Genomic DNA, 23,296 nt, shown 5'->3' on the forward strand with positions numbered 1-23,296 from the left:
CCTTCCTGCTTTTCATAAACTCAAGCTCTCAGCTGGCGGTGAGGTGGGCAAGGCGGACCAGGCTCCCTTCCAAGGGCCTCCCAGAGCTCCACGTGCTGTGAATTTACAGCCACAGCTCCTGCCGTCAGCGCCCCCAGCCCCGGCGCTCCGCCCGCCCCCGCCCCTCCCGAGGCCGCACCTCCGGAACGCAGCCACCGCCCCAAAAACACGGGCTTGGCACCGGAATCTCCCCCCTCCCGCTCCCGGGGGGCGTGGGGATACTCACACGCCGGAGCGTGGCTGCCAGCCGGGCTGCTGCCGCTGGCAATGAAGCAACGGACACAAACGTTCCCGTGGCAACGGCGGGACGCGAGCGAGGCCCGTGCGGCAGCGCCCGGACAGCCCGGCCTGCGGGCCCGGCCAGCCCCGGGCAGAGCCGACCAAGCGCCGCACCTCGGCGGGGAGTTACTACCCGCTCGCTCCTGCCCCGGGACCGGGGAAACCGGCGCCACGGGCGTGGGGCAGATGCCGCTTGGTGATAGCTCAGAGCCCAGTTCAACCAGCTCACTGCCTTGCCGGCGTCTCCTGACCCCCGGCCCGGCTCTCCGCACAGCCTGGCACCCACATGCAAACCACAAGCAACAGGCTCTGACACTCAGCGCTCCCCACGTTCTGCTTCACACCAGCTCCAGCACCCTCCAAGCGATGTTAGAGTCTCAAGTGCCTCCTGCCTGCCCCACCGTGCACTGCAAGCAGCTCCTCTTGCAGGAGCGCGGACAGGTGGCTGAATCGTGCTGCACTATACACAGTAAATCCTCCTCCTTCAGCTGCTATAAGGCACCTCTCTCCAGAGTAACTGGTTCATTTGCCTTTCTATTACACTTTGCTGGGAGAGCCAGGATGCTCCCGAACACTTTTCTTCGCCTAAATCATCTTGCCCTGTTCAGGCTTAAGTAGCAGGACCACGTTTCTTGCTTAGAAATCACCTGCTTAGCTGTAATTACCGTATAAACAGCATCTCACGGGAGCCAGGAAAGGAGAAGAAGATTTTCCAGGACTAATCTCTTGCCCCTCCAGCCCACCACTAAGTGGCTGAGCGCTTTCTAAATCAAGCCTTGCTCCCCAGGAAGCCTCACCTGGCACCTTTATACTCCAGCCCCTCTTGTCTTTTTATCACTTCTGTACTGCCATCCCACAATTTATTGTAAAAGCTCCACCACGGCAGAGATAATTAACAGGAGCCTCGTGTTACACCTTCCCCTTCCTGCTTTTCATAAACTCAAGCTCTCAGCTGGCGGTGAGGTGGGCAAGGCGGACCAGGCTCCCTTCCAAGGGCCTCCCAGAGCTCCACGTGCTGTGAATTTACAGCCACAGCTCCTGCCGTCAGCGCCCCCAGCCCCGGCGCTCCGCCCGCCCCCGCCCCTCCCGAGGCCGCACCTCCGGAACGCAGCCACCGCCCCAAAAACACGGGCTTGGCACCGGAATCTCCCCCCTCCCGCTCCCGGGGGGCGTGGGGATACTCACACGCCGGAGCGTGGCTGCCAGCCGGGCTGCTGCCGCTGGCAATGAAGCAACGGACACAAACGTTCCCGTGGCAACGGCGGGACGCGAGCGAGGCCCGTGCGGCAGCGCCCGGCCAGCCCGGCCTGCGGGCCCGGCCAGCCCCGGGCAGAGCTGACCAAGCGCCGCACCTCGGCGGGGAGTTACTACCCGCTCGCTCCTGCCCCGGGACCGAGGAAACCGGCGCCACGGGCGTGGGGCAGATGCCGCTTGGTGATAGCTCAGAGCCCAGTTCAACCAGCTCACTGCCTTGCCGGCGTCTCCTGACCCCCGGCCCGGCTCTCCGCACAGCCTGGCACCCACATGCAAACCACAAGCAACAGGCTCTGACACTCAGCGCTCCCCACGTTCTGCTTCACACCAGCTCCAGCACCCTCCAAGCGATGTTAGAGTCTCAAGTGCCTCCTGCCTGCCCCACCGTGCACTGCAAGCAGCTCCTCTTGCAGGAGCGCGGACAGGTGGCTGAATCGTGCTGCACTATACACAGTAAATCCTCCTCCTTCAGCTGCTATAAGGCACCTCTCTCCAGAGTAACTGGTTCATTTGCCTTTCTATTACACTTTGCTGGGAGAGCCAGGATGCTCCCGAACACTTTTCTTCACCTAAATCATCTTGCCCTGTTCAGGCTTAAGTAGCAGGATCACGTTTCTTGCTTAGAAATCACCCGCTTAGCTGTAATTACCATATAAACAGCATCTCACGGGAGCCAGGAAAGGAGAATTTCCAGGACTAATCTCTTGCCCCTCCAGCCCACCACTAAGTGGCTGAGCGCTTTCTAAATCAAGCCTTGCTCCCCAGGAAGCCTCACCTGGCACCTTTATACTCCAGCCCCTCTTGTCTTTTTATCACTTCGGTACTGCCATCCCACAATTTATTGTAAAAGCTCCACCACGGCAGAGATAATTAACAGGAGCCTCGTGTTACACCTTCCCCTTCCTGCTTTTCATAAACTCAAGCTCTCAGCTGGCGGTGAGGTGGGCAAGGCGGACCAGGCTCCCTTCCAAGGGCCTCCCAGAGCTCCACGTGCTGTGAATTTACAGCCACAGCTCCTGCCGTCAGCGCCCCCAGCCCCGGCGCTCCGCCCGCCCCCGCCCCTCCCGAGGCCGCACCTCCGGAACGCAGCCACCGCCCCAAAAACACGGGCTTGGCACCGGAATCTCCCCCCTCCCGCTCCCGGGGGGCGTGGGGATACTCACACGCCGGAGCGTGGCTGCCAGCCGGGCTGCTGCCGCTGGCAATGAAGCAACGGACACAAACGTTCCCGTGGCAACGGCGGGACGCGAGCGAGGCCCGTGCGGCAGCGCCCGGCCAGCCCCGCCTGCGGGCCCGGCCAGCCCCGGGCAGAGCCGACCAAGCGCCGCACCTCGGCGGGGAGTTACTACCCGCTCGCTCCTGCCCCGGGACCGGGGAAACCGGCGCCACGGGCGTGGGGCAGATGCCGCTTGGTGATAGCTCAGAGCCCAGTTCAACCAGCTCACTGCCTTGCCGGCGTCTCCTGACCCCCGGCCCGGCTCTCCGCACAGCCTGGCACCCACATGCAAACCACAAGCAACAGGCTCTGACACTCAGCGCTCCCCACGTTCTGCTTCACACCAGCTCCAGCACCCTCCAAGCGATGTTAGAGTCTCAAGTGCCTCCTGCCTGCCCCACCGTGCACTGCAAGCAGCTCCTCTTGCAGGAGCGCGGACAGGTGGCTGAATCGTGCTGCACTATACACAGTAAATCCTCCTCCTTCAGCTGCTATAAGGCACCTCTCTCCAGAGTAACTGTTTCATTTGCCTTTCTATTACACTTTGCTGGGAGAGCCAGGATGCTCCCGAACACTTTTCTTCACCTAAATCATCTTGCCCTGTTCAGGCTTAAGTAGCAGGATCACGTTTCTTGCTTAGAAATCACCCGCTTAGCCGTAATTACCATATAAACAGCATCTCACGGGAGCCAGGAAAGGAGAATTTCCAGGACTAATCTCTTGCCCCTCCAGCCCACCACTAAGTGGCTGAGCGCTTTCTAAATCAAGCCTTGCTCCCCAGGAAGCCTCACCTGGCACCTTTATACTCCAGCCCCTCTTGTCTTTTTATCACTTCGGTACTGCCATCCCACAATTTATTGTAAAAGCTCCACCACGGCAGAGATAATTAACAGGAGCCTCGTGTTACACCTTCCCCTTCCTGCTTTTCATAAACTCAAGCTCTCAGCTGGCGGTGAGGTGGGCAAGGCGGACCAGGCTCCCTTCCAAGGGCCTCCCAGAGCTCCACGTGCTGTGAATTTACAGCCACAGCTCCTGCCGTCAGCGCCCCCAGCCCCGGCGCTCCGCCCGCCCCCGCCCCTCCCGAGGCCGCACCTCCGGAACGCAGCCACCGCCCCAAAAACACGGGCTTGGCACCGGAATCTCCCCCCTCCCGCTCCCGGGGGGCGTGGGGATACTCACACGCCGGAGCGTGGCTGCCAGCCGGGCTGCTGCCGCTGGCAATGAAGCAACGGACACAAACGTTCCCGTGGCAACGGCGGGACGCGAGCGAGGCCCGTGCGGCAGCGCCCGGCCAGCCCCGCCTGCGGGCCCGGCCAGCCCCGGGCAGAGCCGACCAAGCGCCGCACCTCGGCGGGGAGTTACTACCCGCTCGCTCCTGCCCCGGGACCGGGGAAACCGGCGCCACGGGCGTGGGGCAGATGCCGCTTGGTGATAGCTCAGAGCCCAGTTCAACCAGCTCACTGCCTTGCCGGCGTCTCCTGACCCCCGGCCCGGCTCTCCGCACAGCCTGGCACCCACATGCAAACCACAAGCAACAGGCTCTGACACTCAGCGCTCCCCACGTTCTGCTTCACACCAGCTCCAGCACCCTCCAAGCGATGTTAGAGTCTCAAGTGCCTCCTGCCTGCCCCACCGTGCACTGCAAGCAGCTCCTCTTGCAGGAGCGCGGACAGGTGGCTGAATCGTGCTGCACTATACACAGTAAATCCTCCTCCTTCAGCTGCTATAAGGCACCTCTCTCCAGAGTAACTGTTTCATTTGCCTTTCTATTACACTTTGCTGGGAGAGCCAGGATGCTCCCGAACACTTTTCTTCACCTAAATCATCTTGCCCTGTTCAGGCTTAAGTAGCAGGATCACGTTTCTTGCTTAGAAATCACCCGCTTAGCCGTAATTACCATATAAACAGCATCTCACGGGAGCCAGGAAAGGAGAATTTCCAGGACTAATCTCTTGCCCCTCCAGCCCACCACTAAGTGGCTGAGCGCTTTCTAAATCAAGCCTTGCTCCCCAGGAAGCCTCACCTGGCACCTTTATACTCCAGCCCCTCTTGTCTTTTTATCACTTCTGTACTGCCATCCCACAATTTATTGTAAAAGCTCCACCACGGCAGAGATAATTAACAGGAGCCTCGTGTTACACCTTCCCCTTCCTGCTTTTCATAAACTCAAGCTCTCAGCTGGCGGTGAGGTGGGCAAGGCGGACCAGGCTCCCTTCCAAGGGCCTCCCAGAGCTCCACGTGCTGTGAATTTACAGCCACAGCTCCTGCCGTCAGCGCCCCCAGCCCCGGCGCTCCGCCCGCCCCCGCCCCTCCCGAGGCCGCACCTCCGGAACGCAGCCACCGCCCCAAAAACACGGGCTTGGCACCGGAATCTCCCCCCTCCCGCTCCCGGGGGGCGTGGGGATACTCACACGCCGGAGCGTGGCTGCCAGCCGGGCTGCTGCCGCTGGCAATGAAGCAACGGACACAAACGTTCCCGTGGCAACGGCGGGACGCGAGCGAGGCCCGTGCGGCAGCGCCCGGCCAGCCCGGCCTGCGGGCCCGGCCAGCCCCGGGCAGAGCCGACCAAGCGCCGCACCTCGGCGGGGAGTTACTACCCGCTCGCTCCTGCCCCGGGACCGAGGAAACCGGCGCCACGGGCGTGGGGCAGATGCCGCTTGGTGATAGCTCAGAGCCCAGTTCAACCAGCTCACTGCCTTGCCGGCGTCTCCTGACCCCCGGCCCGGCTCTCCGCACAGCCTGGCACCCACATGCAAACCACAAGCAACAGGCTCTGACACTCAGCGCTCCCCACGTTCTGCTTCACACCAGCTCCAGCACCCTCCAAGCGATGTTAGAGTCTCAAGTGCCTCCTGCCTGCCCCACCGTGCACTGCAAGCAGCTCCTCTTGCAGGAGCGCGGACAGGTGGCTGAATCGTGCTGCACTATACACAGTAAATCCTCCTCCTTCAGCTGCTATAAGGCACCTCTCTCCAGAGTAACTGGTTCATTTGCCTTTCTATTACACTTTGCTGGGAGAGCCGGAGAGATCTGCTAAAAGGGAGAACCAGGATGCTCCTGAACACTTTTCTTCACCTAAATCATCTTGCCCTGTTCAGGCTTAAGTAGCAGGACCACGTTTCTTGCTTAGAAATCACCCGCTTAGCCATAATTACCATATAAACAGCATCTCACGGGAGCCAGGAAAGGAGAATTTCCAGGACTAATCTCTTGCCCCTCCAGCCCACCACTAAGTGGCTGAGCGCTTTCTAAATCAAGCCTTGCTCCCCAGGAAGCCTCACCTGGCACCTTTATACTCCAGCCCCTCTTGTCTTTTTATCACTTCGGTACTGCCATCCCACAATTTATTGTAAAAGCTCCACCACGGCAGAGATAATTAACAGGAGCCTCGTGTTACACCTTCCCCTTCCTGCTTTTCATAAACTCAAGCTCTCAGCTGGCGGCGAGGTGGGCAAGGCAGACCAGGCTCCCTTCCAAGGGCCTGCCAGAGCTCCACGTGCTGTGAATTTACAGCCACCGCTCCTGCCGTCAGCACTTAGAGCACTATTTTCTCTCCCCCAGCACCTCATCTCTGCTATCTTGGGCTTCCCAACTTGCATCAACCCTTCCCCCCACTATTTACTCTTTTTCCTGCATAGGGACCACGTTTCATTGTGGTTGGCAACACATCAGAGCTTCCACGCAACAAGAGACCTCGGAGTGGAAAAGCAGGAGACAAAAGGACTATTACCGGGTCCCCAGGTCGGCAGCAAGTGGCCTGAGCGGGGTCAGAGCTGCCTCTGCCGGGCTGAGGAGCACGTTAGCGAAGCGCTGCCACTCTGTAGTGGATCCTGTAAGGATCGGAGCCAAAGCTCATGGAACTCATAGGCAGACACAGGCTGTCAGGCTGTTTCCACAGGCAGTATCTTACCCTACCCAAAGCAAGTGCTTGGACCCACAGCAGCCTGCAGCTAAAAGCACGAGGCGAACAAATCCGCCCTGCCCAGGGGCTTCAGGCATGTTCACAGCAGCCACGGCTCTGCTGCCACACAAGGATTTGGTCATCTACCCTTGAACCACACACCCAAGCTGGAACATGGGGCACTGCCAGCACCCCTGAAAGCCATCCTCTCTCCCTTTCTGAACCACATCCCAGCTTCTGTGGCATCAATTCACCGTGCACAGCTGTGCTGTGTCCACATCCTGACCACTGCTGTCACCCACAGAGCTCTGCTATCACCCAGCTCACCCAAAATGCTCCCGCAAACCCCAATCCAAATCAAAATCTTTTAATCTCAACCTGCAAACACCTTCTCAACAAGAGTTCTGCGCATCCCTGCCCAGTTCTTACAAGGGAGTTTGAATCTCTGGCAAAACCAACAGCAGTTGAATTTAAAAGATGCCAAACTGGAGACATGCAAACAGCCAAAAGCAGCAGCAGGAGCATCACCCCCAGCCTCACCTCGGCAGGCTCCAGCCTCATACCCACTTACCCAGCACACACACGCATTCCTGGCTGCCAGAACAGACAACGGGCCCTATTTCCTGGCTTACTGCTGTCCTACTCAGCACTGCACTAACCCTGAGGTGTCACGGACTCTTCACCCAGTTACTCCCTACCCTTCAGGCACTGAAACCCTCATTTACACGTCGCAACACTGAGGTTTAAGCTCCAAACACCCAAAGGCCCGTGAACAAGAAGAGGAGGGCAGCACCAGCAGCCTCCATCCCCTCCACTCCTGCCCCAGGGCCTGGATGCGGCCACAGCCGCATCCCATGGGGGGGCAGACCTTGGCCTGGGAAGTCTGCTCTGATGGGGAGCACAGCGGGGCAGCTGGAGGGGGCAGGCCCCGACACAAAACGCTGCCGCCTCCTCTAGCCCGGCATGAGAGCCCCCCCTTCGCTCCTTAGGCAGCCTCCCCCCTGAAATCCCGCCCTCCGTCCCTCCCAAACAGACCGCCTGCTGGCAGGGAAGCCTCCCCGGCAGGAGGGTGAGCACCACGGCCTGACACAGTTCGGGCGGCACCCAGCTCACACCCAACACCCCCCCCCGGGCACGCTATGCCAGGCACCCCAACCGCTCCGGCCCCCAGCCCCGGCGCTCCGCCCGCTCCCGCCCCTCCCGAGGCCGCACCTCCGGAACGCGGCCACCGCCCCAAAAACACGGGCTTGGGCACCGCTATCCCCCCCCTCCCGCTCCCGGGGGCCGTGGGGACACTCACACGCCGGAGCGTGGCTGCCAGCCGGGCTGCTGCCGCTGGCAATGAAGCACCGGACACAAACGTTCCCGTGGCAACGGCGGGACGGGAGCGAGGCCCGTGCGGCAGCACCCGGACAGCCCGGCCTGCGGGCCCGGCCTCACCCTGCCTGAGGGTGGATGTGGGAAGCTTCCCGTTTCCATGAAGAGTGCTGGGATCTCAGGTTGTCAGATGCTCCTCACGAGCTATGGGGGGAGTTTGGGGTTTCCACCAATGTCAGCTTCACCCTCCTTTCCCCATGTAAATCAGAAAGCTGTAAATAGCCTCTAGACGAGCAGGGATCTAAAGTTTGTGTGCTGAATCTCCTCCCAACTTTGAGTTCAACAGGTTCAATGTCCTTATTCCCCTCTCAGTTCAGCGATCACACCTAGGCTACACATTCAGCCTGAGTTGATCCCTGTGCTGCAATGCTCTTTTACAGCAGCGTAGATGATGGAGCAGGTCACCCCCAATTTGTGCTGGAATCCTTCAGACCTGGGACTGCGGGGTGGGAGAGGCTGGAGAACATATCTGGTGGGTCTGGCAATCTTGAATACATCTTAAGAGCTTTTCTGCTTGCCCAAGGCCAGCTCTTCTTATTTCTGGGGAGCTCTGAGTGGTATTGCTCCTTCCCAAAATGGGGATACTGCTGTCTGAGCACAGCTGAGGCTGCGTGTGCTACTGCAGCGCTGCTGGCAGGCAGCAGTGAGTTGAGGGACAGGCACGTAATTAGCAACTGCACCTATTTTAATGGCATCTTCCCTTCCTCTTATGTGAATCTGTACCCTAAGTCATTGAGTCAGTGATGAAGAATTAATTGAGTGGTTGTGGTTGCCATTAGAGAAACAGCAGTCACCCCCTGCCACGCTGCTCAGAGATGGCTTTTGTTCCGTGCTTTGCCCTCCCTGTTTGTGCCAGAACAGTAGGTGGGTACAGACCTGGGAAGATGCAGCTTCACCAAACACCCAGAGCAGGACCCTGGGTTGGTGTTGGTGGAGCAGCAGCAGCTTGTTGTCCATCCCACCGAGTGTCTCACCTGCAGCCCTGGTATTTCCCTGGGGTTGTGTGTCCTTCTGGAGTTGGTCTGGGGAGCCGAATCCTGCTGGGTGGGCCCCTGCGCATAGTCAGAGCTGCAGCCACGTTGGCAGTTGTGGTCCTGGTTTTTAATCTTACATAGAGGCTTACTGCAGAGGCTGGGCTAATAGTAACTTGGAGCAGCGTCTGCCCTGACAGCTCTGGGTGGGGAGACAAGTGTTGCCTCCATCAAGTAAATAGCCATGAGAGGCACAGTGACCCTTCGGGGCTAATTACAGCAGCCTGGGTTAGTCTGGGCTGTTCCAGTGCTGCATGTCCATTGGGAATATGGCCCTGTGCTTCTCCTGGGGACCCAGAAGGCTGATCCTGGAAGTTTTTCACTTCCTATTTAGAGATTTTAATTGTTTTAATATATGGCTTGAGACAAACCAGGTTGCTAGAGCAGCAGCACACCTTGCTGAGGATTGTTTTTTGTGTCTCCTCATCAATGCTGTTACAATACTCTGCCATGTCCTATGGGGAAAAAATCATCAGAGTTATCACCATGTACCTGAAATATGCTCACAGTGTGGAAGGTGAAGTTGTTACTTGAGGCTGGTGGCTGATGGAGACTGAGCTGAAAAACATGGGACTTGGGGTATGTGGAGGGTCAGCCCTGCCGAGAGCTGTCGCCGGCAGCGCTGTGGCCAGTATGGCAACGTCAGTCTGGCCACAGCAGCAGTGAGAGTGCTCAGCTCTGGCTGTCACATTAGAAAGAGCTAAGGAGTTGGCAGCAGATCATTTTAGGCTCCTGGGAGAAGGGCTGGCTCCTCCAGGAGATGCAGATTCACCGCTGTCCAAGGCAAAGTATTGATGCTTTTGATGCTGACTGGGGCAAGGCAGGAATAACTTGTCTGGGGAATGTGGGCATGTTCCCCAGGGCATGCAGCATGGGCCTTCCTGCTCAGAGCTGATTTGTAACCTGAGTTTCACCAGCTGTGTTACTGGGTGTGTGGGTTACGTGAGCTACGCTCCCAGGAACTCTGCTGCCTGTTTGAGGAGGTTCTTGGGGACACAGCTCAGTGACAGGTTACAGAGCCACTGCTACACACAGGTACCTGTGGATTTCCTCTTCTATACATGGCCCCTCGTGCTCTCTCCAACCCTGCTCTGAGCTGCCCTTGCCAAGCAAAGAGTCAATGAGACCACTTGTGTTGGAAGCCTTGGCTGGCCCTACAGCTCTGTACATGAGGCAGTTGGAGAGCACCCAGTCATAGTCCCCTCTGCTCCACAGTCAACATCTCCTCTGGCAGCCAGATTCTCCTGGAGTTGAGTGGCCTGTGAGCTAATCCTGGTGGCAGAGCCCTCTGCTCTTTGTTTTGAGGTGTGCTGCTGATGTGCCCGTCTCCACCCTGGCATCCAAATTCAGCAGCACTGCTGAGCACCGTGCATCTCCCTAGCAAGCTGCCTTCAGGGAGTGTGAGGGGGTGCCCCAGGCAGCTTGGGTGCAACCATCTGACCACTTTCCTCTGTCCTGTGATAAACAGTTTCTCACCAGCTTGGATGTCTCCTCCATAGTCTTCTTTCTGACAGTTTCTTGGCTTCAATGTTCTTTTTTGCTTGACACTGTTAATACTTCCCCCCTCCCCGTGCCATGCAAGTGGCAGGATGTTACTGGTGTCTGTGCAGCTGTGAAAAAGGCTGCTGGGCTTCCTTAACTCAGTGCATGGGCGAAGCTGTGATCTGGGGGGACCTGAGCCAGGGACCTAAGTGGCTGATTCCAGAAGCACAAGCTTGAATTCCACGGTCAGCTGGGTAACCCTCAGTGAAGTGTCTTCTGCGAATCCGTTTCAAACTAGAGATGAGGTGCTTGTCCTTCAGCTGCTGGCTGCTCCCATACTTTGTGCAGTCTGTGAGCATATAGGGTGCTGTGCCTTTCATTGCCCTGGAGAGTTAAATCCCCCAGGGAAAGGAGCAGGCAGAGCCAGGTCTGCAGGAGCAGGGCTGAGCTGCCTTGCGATTTCATTCTTAAAACACACTGGCAGGTTTAAAGCTGAAGAAGAGGAGATGAGTGAAGAAAGGTGAGCAATGAAAGCTTGCCTCAGGATGTTCAGCCCAGTGGGATTGTGGGGGCAGAGAGCTTTTGAGTCAGACCTCCCACTTTGTGCACACCTCAGTGAATTTTCAGGCCGAGTTGCTGGGAGGGAAGTGTCCATGTTTTGTCCTGACCTATCCAAGGTTAGTTTAAAAAAACAGTTGTTGCCCTGTGAGGGTGATGCAGAAGTATGAATGGTTCTTGTCCCTTGTATGGCTGCTGAGGCTGGAATGCTTTGGGAACTCCCTCCTCTGCTGGTGCTGCCTGCCCTGCACCCCAAAGCAGCGTCTCCTCTGACAGCTCCTCGCAGCCACCCTGTTGCTATGCAGACACTGCTTCCTGCACGTAGCCAGCTGTGTTGCTCCCTCATGGGAGGAGAACAAGCATTTAGCACCTGCCAGCCCTGTGGAGGCATGTCTCTGCCTCCTTGGGCACCAACAGGATTAGTTTTGCAGTTGGTTACATGATGCCTGCCAAAATAGCAGGCAAAGCTGAAGGGGTTGGGGGCTACTTACAGGTTTGATGTTGGCTCGTGCTCTGTGTGCAGAAGGGAGACCAGCCCAGGTCTGTATGGCCTCACACAGTCAGTGCTGGCAACAAGCTGAGCAGATGGTTGAGCTGGGTCCGAGTGATCCTCACGGTGATGGTTCTGATAGTTTTACCGCCAGCCAGCCCTGGGAGCAGAGCAGGGGATGTGTCTGTAAAGGAGCCTCCTCCTCACCCTGCTGGGCTGGGCAAAGGGGCTTTGGAGCCTGCTGTCAGGGCTGCATGGGGCAGCTGCTGCACAGGGCTCTGTCCTTCAGAGCCTTCTCCACTCCCCAGCTGCTTGCTGGGCACCACTCCCTCTTCAGCAGGTGCGTTGTCTCCGACCACCAGCATCACAGGGCACCTGGAAGTGAGGGGAGGAAGGGGCACAGTCAGGGCTTGGCCTGGGTGGGCTCCACTGCCCTGGAAACCCCCACGCCATGCCAATGTGACTCTTACCGCAGTGTCTTGGCATTGGGCACGGTCCCAGGCCGGTTGATGTCCAGGTCCCTGCGGCTGATGGAGAAGAAAGAGGGCCAGTATGAGCCCTACAGGCAGGTGCTGCCACCAAAGCGCAAGAGCCGGGGCCTCACCAGCTCTGGGAAGCAGCACTGAGCCCCCTGTTCCAGCACCCCATGGCCACCTCTGCTACAACTTGAGTAGAGCTGACACTGTGGGTTGCTGCAACCAGCAGCATGGCGAGGTTCGCAACCCTCTTTGTGCATGGGATGGCATCTCTTGCCCCTGCCCCAGACCTGTTCTAGCACCCAGCACAGGCAGAGACACAGTAACACGTGCCTGTGGCAGAGGCAAGGTGCCACCACTCCCACATTCCTGTGCCAGGTGATGACAACACCCTACAGGGGTGAGGGTTCTCATGGTGGCCTCGGGGCCACCTACCAGCACTGTGGCCCCTCACCTTGGCACAGATGGGGGGGCTGCCTGCTGGCAGGGACTCCTGAGGTGCTCACCTGTTGTACATGTTGAGGAAGAGCTGGAGGTTGAACTGGTTCACCACGCTGCCAATCTGCTGCCGATAGCTCTGCACCAGCTCCGTGTTGTTCACCAGTTCTTCCTGCGTGAGCAGGAGATGGAGATCAGGGCAGGCACTGCTGCATGTCACAGAAACCCTACTCCCCCAGACCAGTCCATAAGGTGCCAGCCCGTGATGTGGAGGAGGAGGATGCTGGGCACAAGTCACATACACGTCGAGGCTAAGCCCCAGATCTGACAGGAGGGATGCCAGCAGGGCTGGACTAGTCTGATCCCTGGGAACAGTGTAGGGCCAATGGCACTGTGGCCTGGCAGGCAGGGCACAGGGAGGGGGCCAGCTGCAGGGCCAGCAGGATGCACAGCCCTTACCTGGCTAAAGAGGTGGGACAGAACAGTGTCTGGCAGCGTGCTGGTGAGGCCAGAGAGCTGTGGAGGGAACATAAGAAGTTAACATGCTGCTGTGGCTGGCTCCTGCCCCAGGGAGTCACTGGGTGTGGGAAGGGGGTTGGGACCCTGCCCACCTTGGCGGCTGCCCAGTCAATCCAGCCTTTGCCATTGGGGTCGATGTTCATGAGGACCAGTCCTTCAACCAGATCGGGGAAGATGAGCTGCAGTGAGCAAGAGGGATGATGCTCAGCAGGAAGGGGAGGTGCACCCCGTGCAGCCCCTGACAAGCACCACTGCCCCACTGCACAGACATCGTACAGGGATGACATGCCCCATCCTTGGAGAGATGGGAGACCTGTGACTTCCCAGCTGCCATGGCACTGCCACCCTGGCCCCCCTCATCCCTCCAGCAGTCTTCACAGTGGCACAGCCTGGCCAGGGTGTCAGGTCCTGTTCTTCCCCATGCTCAAGGCTGACTGCAGGTATGGACAACTCGGGGCCAGCCCACCCCAGCCCCAGGCTCACCGCAAACTTGGCCAGCACGTAGGCTCCTGCCCCAACACCAATCCCGATCACATACTTGAACCTGGAAAGCAGAGAGGTGCGTATGGGGGGACAGTGGGCTCCAGCGTGGGTTCCCTGGGGGTCCCCTTCACCCACAGCATGGGGCACAAGAAGACACACTGGGTGCCAGCTTACAAGGACAACTCCCCCAGCCTCAAGCCCCTGCCTGTCTCCCTGCCCCATGCCCTCAAACTGACAAACATGGAGTGGACAATGACTCACCCAAAATGCTGTACCACACTGGGCAACATGGCAGCCAGCTGGTCCATGGCGGGGTACTGGTACCTGGGGCACAGGACAGCAGTTATGGGACCCATGCAGAGCAGGAAGGCTGGGACAAGGAAATGCCACCCACCCACACACCCAGCCCCATTGCCCACCCCCAGCCAGTCAGTGCCTTGGGCTTGGCACAGTTCAAAGAGACCTGAAGGCAGAGCACTACTGCCCAGGCAGTGACAACCCAGCGAGCAGGGAGGTGACATCCTGGAGGGCACAAGAAGCTGGCACCTACCCCTGAGGGAACTGCGAGGCTCCTGCCTGCTGGCCTGGCGCATCCACATGGCAAACCACAAAGTGCTTCGTGATCTCCTGCATGTCCTTGTAGTTGAAGAAGGTGTTGAAGCAAAGCTTGTCTGTCAAAGGTCAGGTGGGGATCAGAGACCAAACACCCTAGCACAGGGGCAATAGAGAGAGGTTGCCTGCCCTCCCACTGCTCTTCAACTGGGAGGTGACATGCCACCAAAATTCCACCTCCTTTCCCTCCGGGCTCCTCATCTCCACAGCAGAGACCACAGCCACTGTCAGCAAGGGCTGCATCCCTCCTGGTGATGGGAGGCATGGGGATGGATGGACACAATGAGGAGGAGGAGTTTGGAGTGAGCCTCATCAGCATGGAGGTGTGGGACTGGGGGATGCAAAGCCAGGAGTTGCAGGACCACCCGGTGGGCAGCATGATTAGCAGTCAGGATATTATTTGCCATATCCTTAATCCCCAAGGGATTTGCTCAAGAAAATACGGGATTTAAGAAATGTCTGCAAATCTCCCTGCTTGGAAACAAAGAAACAGCCCCAGCACTGCTGTGGACAAGCCACCACCATTGCAGCAGGGTACAGCCATTGCCAAGGCCTGGAGAGATGCTGTCCCATGCCATCAGTGCCAGGACAACCTTCCTAAAACATGGGGCTGAGGCAGGTTGTAACATCCATCACAACCAAAATGACACACCCCTGGACAGGAGCGTGCTGCTGGAATGGTGAGGCAGCTCACAGAGCTGCCAGTGGCTTGGCCTCAGATGCCAGTGCAGGGGGGATACACTTCTTCCAGTTCACAGGACACTGGGCCTCCCAGCTCAGCTGCGAGAGCACAGCCCAGGGCAGAGGTCTGGGGTGCGGGTCCAAGGCTGCAGCCTAACAGAGAGCACAGCATCCACATCGGGAGCCCTTGCTCAGGGCCCCTCCTTTCCTGTTACTCCCCATCTCCTTTAGCCCCCACTACACCCTGCCGTCAGTTGGGTCCGTGCTCTGAATACCAACAGGCTGGTGGTGGCAGGGCCTGACCCAGCATCCCCTGCATCCCATCCTGCCTGGCATGGGCAGGTGGACAGCTGGCACTGGGGTGGCCGAGCACTCCTGGCTGCACTTGGCCCAGACATTGGGTTTGGCTGAGTATCCAAACCCTCCTGGTTCTCTCAGATGCCTGGGGAGACCCAATGCAGCCTGGGGACCTTCCGCGGGAGGAGGCAAAGGAGCTGAGTCAGGGGCTTTTGGTCACCATTCCAGCACCCCATGCAGCCCCAGGACTGCTCCTGCCTGCCCCTGCACCCTATGGCCCAGGAACCGGCACTCACGGTTGAGGCCCACGTCATGGTACGTCAGGATGGCCGGGCGATTCCCCTTGGGTGAGCCCCGGATGACCACGTGCAGCAGTCCGTAGGGGGTCTCAATGTCATGTTCCTGGGGGAAGAGGAGAGATGGGGTGACACCTGCCTGCCCCAAGACATCCTCTCCTGCCCTGCCATCTCACCCCTCACCGCCGCTTCCTTAAGCAGCTGGGTCCCACGGGAACACAAGGGAAGGAGGTGCGGCCATCCTGGGAAAATCCAGCTCTGGGCATCCCAGTGGTGGCAGACAGCAGGAGAAATCAGATACCAACAATCCCAGCCTCCAACAGGGAAGGGGAAGGGAGGGATTGGTATAGGAGAACAGGATTTAGGATTGGACAGGTCCCAACATGGGATGGGATCACAGACTAGGATCAAGGAATAGAGGACTGGGATGGGATGGGATATCCAAGAGGGTGTGGGAGAGGAGGATCGCAGGTCAGGACAGGATAGGACAGGAGATCTTTCAGGGTCTAAGATGGAGAGATTTTTGGCAACAGGGTCACAGTATGGCCTGGATTCCCTGTGCCTGGGAGAAACCGGCAGAGATCAGACCCTGGGAAATGCTGCAGCCTGATCTCAAAATGACAGCTAAAGTAACCTTAAAAAACCCTTGCTCTGAAATGGCTGTGCCCCCATACAGAGACCAGACCTGCCCCGTGCCTCAGTTTTCCTGCCTGGGACAGCTGCAACCTCACCTTCGTGGCCATTGTCCCAGGACAGCAAGGGAAACTGAGGCTGTGAGCCCAAGATCTGTACAAGGCATTGCCCAGGGACAAGGGACCCAGGGTCCAGACACCACTGCCTGCCAGCCAGCCCGCTGGCAGGGACCACAAAAGGGGATGCTGGCAAGGTGCCCAACCGGCCTGGTCCTCTCTGCAGGTACTGGCAGCCTCATGAAGGAGCTGGTGGGAGGGGAGCAGGGATGTGGGCGCTCCCACAGCTCACACGCCGCCAAGGACTCTGAAGGACACAGGCCTGCAGTGGGAGGAACCCCTGAGGACAAGATCTCCTCACTGCAGTGCCTCCTGCCATCGAGATCCACTGTCCCTCAGCAGGTACGTGGTGCCCAAGGGCAGTTCAAGGGCTCTGTGGAGACAATACTCCACTTCTCAGGGGCACCTTGACCCTGGCCCTCATCCTCTTCCTCTCCACAGGGCTGTGTCAGGCAGCCAGCAATGAGGGGGACATCCCCCTGCAACAAGATGTGGGGAAATTGAGGCAGAGAAAGGACCTGGCCCAAGGTCACAAAGCAGGAGGCATCCATGAGGTCTGATCCTGGGCACGGGGCTGCCTTCATCCCCATCGTGGCCCCAACAGCTCAGCCTGCAATCCCATCACAAAATCACATGCCCAAGGTGGCAGCTCCTTCCCCAGCAATGCTTCCCCACCCCCTGACAAGCCACGCACATCTCTGCCCGTGGTGCACCCTCTGCAGCATCGCTGGGTACCGCAGCCCCACTCCTTGCTGCAGGGGTGCTCGCAGATGGGGAGAAGCTGGGGATGCAACAGTGAGGAGCTGCAGGGGGGCAGGGGGGTGGGGGGGTCCACTGGCAACCCATGGCCCCAGCAAGGAGGAGCGCAGGGGTGCCTGAGAGAGTCCAGCCCTGCCCAGGTTACCCCTTCACCACTGCAGTGCTCCCACCTCGCTTGCCTGCCCTCCATGCCAGCCTGTTGTCATTGGGTGTTGCTGTTGCTGCAGAGACTAGGAAGTATCCCAGGGATTGCTTCAAAACAGCAAGAGACCCTCTCCTTCTGCAATCTGCAGCATGTCCCCCACCATCAGCAGCCCACAGCTTGCAGCTGTCCCTGCTCGCCTCGGCCTCAGCACCACATCTCCGCTGGGCTCAGGAAAGACGCTCAAGGACAATGCGTCCCCGAAACCCGGGGCACGTCAGGGATGCGGCAGGACGGCTGGGGGAAGGAAGGGCTCCCCGGCAGCAGGTTTTCTCTCCCCCCCCACCCCTCCCCCAACGCCCACCTCGCCCACACCAAGCCCTCCCGGGTGCAAAGATCCAGCCTGGGCAATCGGGGGAGGTACTGGGACAAAACTCCCTGGGCAGGGAGGGCAAACAAGCACGGGGACGGTGGTACCTACCCCATCCCAGCACTCGGGCATGGCGAGGAACGAGGTGGACGAGGATGCGCAGGCAGGGTGGGCTGAGCACCGCGTCCCGACGTGGGGCACGGCGGTGTAGCAGGCTGGGGCGAAGCAGAGCTGTGTGCTGGCTCAGCCCCTCGCCTCCATTTATAGCGGAGACCCAGCCCTGCGCTAAGCCCTCCCTCTCCCATCCCCCTCCATGGGATGCGCAGCCCCGGCAGGTTTGGCCTCCATTGCAGGCAAGCGCTGTGATGGAGCCAGCACATTGGCTGTCGCAAGAATTATTCATGCTCCAATTGGCCCCAAATACCCTTGTTTATGAAGAAAAAAACCGCCTGGAACCATGCGGTACCTGCTCCATCTTCCCTCCTTCAGCAGACAGACAGGCAGGGCTGCCCGGACAGGGTTGCACCCGCACCCCTTGCAACACAGGCAGCGTCTCGTCGCGGCAGAGCCGGGCAGTGCTCGCCCACACCCATCACGCACACACACAGAGCTCCAGCCCCATGCCAACACACGGGATGATGCCTAAGTCTGCAGTTGCCCTGACCAAGGCCCTGCAGCAACACACATGCGCCAGGACACACACACCCCCCCGAACCGACACTGGTACCTAGAGGGGAAGGACATGCACAGGAACATGTACTGACACAGGGACCAGGCAAAACCATGGCCCCCCACCCCCCCCAAGTCTGTGCACACAGACTTCAGAAAAATAAATGCAATGGCCCATACTGCAGCACATGCACCCCACAAAATGCTTGCACACACCCCACACCCTGCGTGTCTGCATCAGTACATGTTCCTGTGCACGTATGTGCATGGGCATATGCATGTAAGGAGCACGCCTGCTGCATCCTTCTCCTGCGTGCTTAGTGTGTTTGCCACGGGCATCCCACATGCCCATGGATGCACAACAACCTGCACACATGCAGAACTACATGCACATGCTCACAGAGGGGCACAGGCATGTACACATGTGAACACTGCCCAGGCACCTGTGAACCCAACCCAGCAGCACAATCATGCAGCCTGCTGCAGGATGCTGGCACACAGGAGACATGCAGGATTTAGCCCCAACCTGGGCATCACCAGTGGCAGGTAAACAAGGCAGGAGGCAAAACAGCCCAGCAGCACTGAGGGGGTCAGATCATGTCCCTGAGCCAACATGTGCTCTGGACACATGCAGCTTGTGCCCATGGGTGGCCTTGTGCCACCACAGTCCCCAACCTCTCTGCAGGCTCCAGGTGCCGTCCCCCCGCCTTCGGCACAACCAACGCCTGGGCTGCTCCAGCACAAAGCTGGGCCATTACCAATTTAGCAAGAGTCCTGCAGTCTATCCAGTGCCTGCCCAAAGGGGCTGGAGACCCACGTGCCAGCACCAGACCATTGCAGCATCCAGTGAAGACCCTCCAGCCCCCCCACCCACCACATGATGCTCGGTGCCAGCTGCAGTTTGCCATCACATCTGCATCATCCCCACCCAGCAGCTCACCACAGCTTGCTTCCACCATGCCTGGTACACAGAGCAGCCACAGGCTGAGGAGGGTTCCAGCTGCCTTCACCAGCACATGCATGGGCTTCCCTGTCCTTGGCTTCACCCAGCAGGATGGTTCCTGTGGAGTCTCTGGTGTCTAATAACATTTTTCCCTAGGGAGAGCCCTTTCCCTGACCTGGATAAACAACCACCCAGAGATGGTGGGGAAACACTGAAAGCAGCGTCCGACAAACAAGTCAGGGCTGGGCAGCCAGGGGGTCTGAACGTGGGAGAAAAGACAGACAGACGGACTGGCAGCAAGATGGCATCCATCGTGCCTCCACCAAAGAGCCTTTCCTCTGCATTGTTTTGTCCCACGGGGAGCTCAGACCCAAGCCTGGAGAGATGCACCTCTGCTGCTGAAGGACCACATAGGAGGAGAAAGCCCAGCTCCAAAGTGGTTCCTGGCACAAATACAAACTGTTTGTGGGTCAGGGTGCCATTTCTGCTTTTCTCAGCCAAAGAGAAGGAGCAGCCACAGCCCCCAGGAAAAAGCAGGAGGTGCATGAGCAAGCAAAAAAAAGAAGTGGCAAAATGAAGGAGCAAAGGGGTGGAAAACCTAATGTGAAGTGAGGCATGAATGAAAAAGTGTAGCAGGGAGATGGGAAGGATGAGCAAGGCTGCCTCTGCTTGAATAGCAGTGAACAACATCCCCACCCCATGGTGCTAGCCCATCCGCCTGGCAGGTGGCTCAGACCTGCAGCAGGTCCAGGGCACCCAGGTCCTGGGGCAGAGGCACCTGCCCCCCTGCACCATAGCTTATGCCAGCACCCCCAAGAGCTTTACTTTGGCTCGTGGTGGCAGCTGGGGGGCCCCACTCCTGGCCACTGCCCCAGCCAGACCAGAGCATCTCGGCAAGGGAGCAGCAACTGGCTCTGGGGAGGAGCAGAGGGACAGCAAAGAGTGAAGCGGGACTGGACTGACCAAAGAGGTCAACCTAGAAAATGGGGTAAGATCTCCCCAAAGAAGGGTAAGCAGCCCCCAGCCTTTGCAGGAAAGCAACCTGCAAAAGGCCAGGGTGAGGGAAAGGAGGGGGTTGCCCCAGCACAGCCTGGGATCCTCATCCCATCCCCACCCTGAGGCTCTTGGAGAGAAACCAGGAGGGCACAGGGCCTGGCTGGCTTGGGAAATGCCACTTTGACCCTTTCACAGTTCATTTTTTAGGTACTGAGTGCATGCAGGTTGTTCATCACTGTGGCATTTTCTGTCGAGATCCACTCCATCTGGGCAGCACCAGGGACCCAGTTCTGCATCACTGTGGGCCAATCCCTGTAACACCATCATGAGAAGATGGTCCTGGAGCAGGTGCTGCTCTTGAGCATGCCCTGCACACTCACCAAGTCCTGCCTGCCCCAGCACAGCTGTGAGAGCTGTACTGGTGCCCGTGGCACACTGAGACCTCCAGGCAGCCTGGCACTGCCACCTTCCTGGGTACCGCTCTAGGTCTGTCAGAAAGGGAACATGGGCTCCCCTGCCCCTCTCCCAGGACAACTGAAATCCAGATATATTTTATAGGTGTTGCTGTTTCAGTGCCAGACCTGATAGGGCTCAGCCTGCACCACTTGAGCCCACCCTCCCAGCATTCCCACCTACTGGCAAAGCAGCAACACACTAGTGTCCCCTGGGAGAGGGATGCTTGGGGAGAGGACCAGGGAACAAGCTGAGGTCCAGCAGCCCCACTATCTTCCCTGCCCCTCTACCAGCACCCTGGTCTCTGCAGAAGGGTGGGATGTGGTGTGAGATGAGCTTGGGCAGAGGTGTGAGAGCAATGAAAATAAGCACAGGAGCCAGGCTGGAGCTGAGCCCTCACAAGCCCCAGGGCCACATCATGGGGCTCCTCTGGAGAAGCAAAGCAGAGGTACAGGGCAGGCGCCAGCCAGGGGAGCAGAGGTGCCCCGCTCTCTGAGGAGGAGGGGGGACCAGTGCCCCAGTCCTCCAAAAGAGAAAGAGGCTTTCAAATATCCTTATGTAAGTGGGGAGCTCGCATTGCCTGGGAACCCATTGCCATGGCAATGGTAGAGGGGCTGGAAAAGCAGCTTGGCCCTCCTGGGAAGAAATTTCCTCTTTTAAAGAGATTTTTGTCCCTGGCCCATTGCCAAGTGCCCCCCCCCCCCCCCCCCCCCAGTCACATCCAAGTGCCAGCACACAGCACTCCTGACAGCATGCCCCCCCCCACCTGCTCCTGCCAGGGATCACAATGGATACACAGCCCCATGCACACACTGACCAGGCACTGCTTCCCCACAGAACGGGGGGGCAACAATGCCCCTCAGTCCACTCAGCACCCCACAGCCTTCCCCAGCCACAGGCTTCCCCACGTGGGACCCAGGGGTGGGGGCACCCACATGGCCAGTCCTACCTTCCAATCCATGTCCACAGTGGAGAGGAAAACATCCGAGTTCTCCTGGGGAGAGAATGAGCTGTTAGGGACAGAGGCATCCCCCCCACTGTCCCTCGCTCCCACGGTGCCCTCCTCCCACCCAATAAATGAAGCCCACTGACACCACAAGTCCCCACTTCCTGGGGCAGTGCTGGCTGCAGGGGGATGATGCCCACACATGTGTACACACATACATGCCCGTCTACCATACATGCGTGTGTTAGCATGTATGTCACACACAGGGCACGTCATCACACCAAAACTGAGCCTGGCCTCACCCCTGCACCAGCACAAACACCAGCACAGCCCTGCACACAGACAGGCACTGAACACCAACAGGCATGTGCACGTACCGGTGCACCCCCCCCCCCGCCCCCATTTCCCTGCTCATGGGGATGGGACCCAAATTAGCTTCACTCAATCCGTATCACAGGAACTTGGTGCTTTGGCAGTAAGTCCCTCCATTGGAAGCTGGTGCCTGGAGGAGCCTGGCTCCCAGTTCCCACCCAAATTGAGTTCTCCCAGTTAAGGGCAGACTTGTCTCCAGGATATAGTCTTAGGCAGACCAGGAGTCCAACCCAATCTCCATGCTGGTTGCCTCTGTAAGCCTCAGCCAAGGGCAAGAACATCCCAATTCCCATCCCAGCTTCCAGCATCATTCAGAGAGTGAAAATCCCATGGTTTTTCTGGTTTTAGGCTGCAAGCAGACATGGGTGGGACAGGGGGAGACATCCCTGCATGGACAGAGCAAACAGCAATGTTTCCCAGCCATGCTGGGATGCTCCGAGCGGAGCAGAGAGGTAGCCAGACATTTGTGCTGCAATGATGGAAGAAAACCAGATGTGAAGCCTTTACTCCCAAACTCTTCTGGCCGGTGAGGCAGGTGCTGGCCAACCATCAGCTTCTATTCCAGCCCCCACATCCTCCTGCAGCAAGGTGTTGCACACCCCCAGGGTGAAACTGTGCTTGACTCTTGCTGCTGGCTGTGCAGTGGGTTTACAGCTGGTCTTGGCAGAGCTTCGGGAGCCCCACCCCACATCCAAGGCTGGACCAAACAAGGGGCTGTGGCCCAGCCTGGCACTGACCTTCACTGTGAATCCAGTCACACGCACCCCATCAATAACTAAATACAAGATAGGAAAATGAGCTGTCGCAGCCAATTAACATGCTGGGCTTAATCACCTTGTGGGCTTTCAGGGTGGAGGTGAGGGACCAGCTCCAGGCCAGAGGCTGGGGAGAGGCAGAGTGAGGGGTCTGGTGGGTTGCAGCCATCCCTGTCTGCTGGCTCCCTCAGGTGAGGTCCAAGAGCCCGAGGCCACTGTGGGCACTTGTGTGCAAGCACACAGCCATGGTATGACATCACTGCTGTGCAGACACCCCAGCCAGCAGAGAGGGGGCTTCCAAGGCACCCCAGGAAGGGCTTGAGCCCCTAGGCAGACCTGCTTCTTAGGAGAGCAGCCAGCCACAACTGCCAAACCCAAAAGGGTTCCACTTAAAGCCAGGAAGCATTGCAAGGTCCACTGTTTAGTGCCTCTCAATTAATTAGCATCCCGATGATTCTATGATTGAGGCAATTGCTAAGGAGATTAAATCGGTCTCAGCCACAAAGCTGTTCCCAAAACCTGATTCTCAGCAGTTTTCCTTTCCCCATACCACCCTGCCCTGAGAACATCTTGTTAGAGCACAGCCTTCAGCCAGGACTTGGGAGACTCTGGGGCTGAGGGTGGGATCGCCTTGCAGAGATGCTTGGAGGCTAAATGCCACTGCACCCCCAGGGCTGCACAGGGAGGGCCTCACTTGGAGGATGCTGGTATAA

General features: G+C 58.5%; 2 protein-coding genes across 2 annotated transcripts in view; one reads left to right on the forward strand and one right to left on the reverse strand.

Annotated features, from left to right (window-relative positions):
- Positions 1 to 23,296, forward strand: part of LOC311196741 (protein NDRG4-like) — a gene marked incomplete at both ends in the record, with an annotated part of 721,213 nt that overhangs the window by 261,514 nt on the left and 436,403 nt on the right.
- On the reverse strand, positions 10,893 to 17,581 carry LOC311196462 (protein NDRG4-like; the record flags this gene model as incomplete). Its single annotated transcript, XM_084270032.1, has 12 exons — positions 10,893 to 11,478; positions 11,629 to 12,002; positions 12,098 to 12,154; positions 12,610 to 12,713; positions 13,001 to 13,057; positions 13,153 to 13,239; positions 13,544 to 13,604; positions 13,805 to 13,867; positions 14,094 to 14,214; positions 15,430 to 15,600; positions 16,873 to 16,981; positions 17,561 to 17,581. The coding sequence occupies 11 exons, from the start codon at positions 17,579 to 17,581 to the stop codon at positions 11,831 to 11,833; spliced, it is 1,023 nt and encodes a 340-aa protein (XP_084126158.1). The 3' UTR covers positions 10,893 to 11,478; positions 11,629 to 11,830.

Source organism: Gallinula chloropus (assembly GCF_964237585.1).
Source record: "Gallinula chloropus genome assembly, chromosome: 13".
NCBI classification, from domain to species: Eukaryota; Metazoa; Chordata; class Aves; order Gruiformes; family Rallidae; genus Gallinula; species Gallinula chloropus.